At 33.4% G+C, this 2,800-nt stretch overlaps 1 protein-coding gene across 1 annotated transcript; it reads right to left on the bottom strand.

Annotated features, from left to right (window-relative positions):
• Nucleotides 1-559: 559 nt before the first annotated feature.
• On the bottom strand, nucleotides 560-2,345 carry LOC133828883 (phenylacetaldehyde oxime monooxygenase CYP71AN24-like). The gene is made up of 2 exons (XM_062258949.1): nucleotides 1,470-2,345; nucleotides 560-1,347 (listed from the first exon to the last, which is right to left on the bottom strand). Exons 1-2 carry the CDS (start codon nucleotides 2,307-2,309, stop codon nucleotides 733-735), a joined length of 1,455 nt encoding a protein of 484 aa, XP_062114933.1. The 5' UTR covers nucleotides 2,310-2,345; the 3' UTR covers nucleotides 560-732.
• Between the last annotated feature and the right edge of the window lie 455 nt (nucleotides 2,346-2,800).

Genomic DNA, 2,800 nt, shown 5'->3' with positions numbered 1-2,800 from the left:
TGCAATGCGCACGTTTGTTTATAATTTATTCATTTTTGTTTAAGTTTATGTTTCTTCTCGTTTTTGAATTTAAGAGTGACAACAGAAAATTATATATTATATATTTAATGTAATATTAAATATTATACGTGGATTTTAAATTTAAGTTTCTTGCTAGTTTTTTTTAAAATAATTTATTGCTAATTCACAATAGATTATATTATATGTTTAATATGATATTATTCTAATAAGTGAGTTTAACTTTAATTGTATTTGATTTAAATTATAAAATGTATGATTTTATTATTTTTAAATAATCATCATGGTAAAATATCTAAAAAATATCATATTTTAATTTATTTAATTATTTATTATTTTAAAATAATTATAATGGTAAAATATCTTATTTTAATTTGTTTAATTATTTATTATTTTTAAATAATTATCATTGTAAAAAATCTAAAAAATATCTTATTTTAATTTTTTTAATTATTTATTTTATTTTGTTTAAGTTTTTACAAACTACCGTTAAATATAAAAATATTATATTAAAAGTTAACATTAAAAAAATAAAAAACTGTTAAAACCAATAATTTCTCATATCTATACACTTATTATATAGAAGAGATATTGCAACAAAAGTAAGATGCTATTTGTTTTGTAGAAAACACTAGTTTTGTTTTGCACTTCCTTCACCAAAATCCACATAAAGCATTACCATAATATTAAAACTAACCCTCAAAATAAGACATGTCAAGGAGAGTAAGGTTTTGGCACAACATGAAGAGCCATTTTCTTTGAAACACTAAGCCCATAAACTTCGCTCATATCCAAATCTGAGGAGGACCCATTTCCAAACAACTCCCAGTCAAACCAGTACAAAAGATTAGCAGCCACATATTCCATACTAGCCATAGCAAATGACATGCCAGGACAAGCCCTTCTCCCACACCCAAACACCACCAAGTCATGATGATCTTGACCTTTTAAGTCAATTGGGTTGTTCTCAAATCTCTCTGGGATGAACTCCTCTGGCTTTTCCCATATACTGCGGTCTCTTTGAATTGCCCATGCATTGATGAAAACTCTTGTTTTAGCAGGAACATGGTAACCTCCTACTTCTACACTTGCTGATGTTTCACGAGGAAGTAACAGAGGGAGTGAAGGGTGTAATCTTTGATTTTCTTTGATGACACAGCTTAAGTAGCTCATTTTGTTGATATCATTGGGATCGATCTTTGACTTGTTTCCCACTACTTTTCTAACTTCTTCTTGAGCTTTCTTCATCACTCTTGGATTTCTTAAAAGCTCTGCCATTAACCATTCTAATGCTGTTGAAGTAGTATCACTTCCACCCACGAACATGTCCTGCAATGACTGCAGATGTTTAATACTATTAATTGTAACTTATAAAATATTTAACATATATCAAAAGGACTTAGTTTTCCAAGTGTTTGTGTTTGACAGAGAGAAAGAGAGATGTAAAGTACCAGTAAGATTGCTTTCAAGTGCTCTAGCGTCAGATTCTCTTCCTCCTGAACTCTGAGAAGAATATCGACGAAATCATCTTTCAAATTTTGACCAGAACCATCATTGCTTTTCATTACTGCCTTGTGTTCTTGAATCACTTTATCAAAGAAGCTGTCTAATGCTTTAGAGCTTGCTGTAAAACGACCATTCAAGCCTCTAAGAACGTCAACCCATCTCAAAAAAGGGAAGAAATCTCCCACACTGAAGGCCATAAAATCTACCATAATCTTTCTGGACAGCTCCCCAAATCGACTCTGACCATTTTCATCCTCAACTCTCTGCCCAAGCATACACCTTGCCACTATGTTATTAGAGGTTGCAATAAGCATCTTGCTGAGGTTTACAGACCCTTCAAAGCAACAAGCCTTGCGTATTATGCTGATCAATAAATCGACTTCTTCTTCCCTGACGTATTGAAACAGTTTCACGCGTTTGAGGCTTAGAAGTTCAACAACACTAACCTTCCGCGCTAGCCTCCAGTATTCACCATAAGAAGAAAAGGCCACGTCTTTGCCGCCATAAAGCATGATCTCAGCACCTAAAGTGTTTGGTCGATTGGAGAAAACGATGTCATGAGTCTTAATGATCTCTTTGACCATATCCGCAGATGAAACGATAAGAGTTGGAACTTGGCCCAAGTGCATGAACATAAGAGGGCCATACTTGTCCGAGAGCGCTCGAAGGAACCGGTGCGGATGAGTGCCTAGCTGGTGAAGGTTTCCAATCACCGGTAAGCTCGGTGGCGATGGTGGCAAATTGTTATTGCCACTTGATGATAGTCTGGTTCTGGTGGTGAACATAAAGAAAAGAAGAAGCGGTAGGAAGCAAAGAGAGAAAACAAACGGATGCAAAAGTACTTGTTGTAACATAACTATCTCCATCATAGTTACTGAAAATATCTGGATTCCATCTATATTTGTATCAACAGATATAGTGGTAAGTTTTGGGATTGTTTAGTGGCTCATATAAATATTTATAAATATATATATTTATTGGAAAAAATTTCAACACGGGCTTCATTTTAAATTCTATCGGTGGGGCTTTTAGTGTTTCTCCACCTATGAACAGTTTTCGGCGCGATTTTTTTTATGGCTGTATATATTGTAGCTATTCAGAGCATTCTGCAAATTTTCAGAATATTCCGAATAGTTTACATTACCAAAAACTAGGTTCAAACATGTTGTTTTCCACGCATATAAAAAAAAAATTAGTTTTGCGTGCAACAACATGTTTGAACCTAGTTTTCGGTATTGTAAACTATTCGGAATTTTCTGAAAATTTGCAAGATGCT

Source organism: Humulus lupulus, chromosome 4 (assembly GCF_963169125.1).
Source record: "Humulus lupulus chromosome 4, drHumLupu1.1, whole genome shotgun sequence".
Classification (NCBI taxonomy): domain Eukaryota; kingdom Viridiplantae; phylum Streptophyta; class Magnoliopsida; order Rosales; family Cannabaceae; genus Humulus; species Humulus lupulus.
The sequence above is the reverse complement of the archived record's forward strand: the minus strand, read 5'-3'. Positions and strand labels throughout refer to the sequence as shown.

What these genes read in the sequence shown, in the direction of transcription:
- LOC133828883 (XM_062258949.1), bottom strand. Translation starts at nt 2,309, where the DNA reads ATGTTCACCACCAGAACCAGACTATCATCAAGTGGCAATAACAATTTG. An exon ending in ACTTGAAAGCAATCTTACTG is followed by an intron (nt 1,348 to 1,469) that starts GTACTTTACATC and finishes CAGTCATTGCAG; the next exon opens with GACATGTTCGTGGGTGGAAG.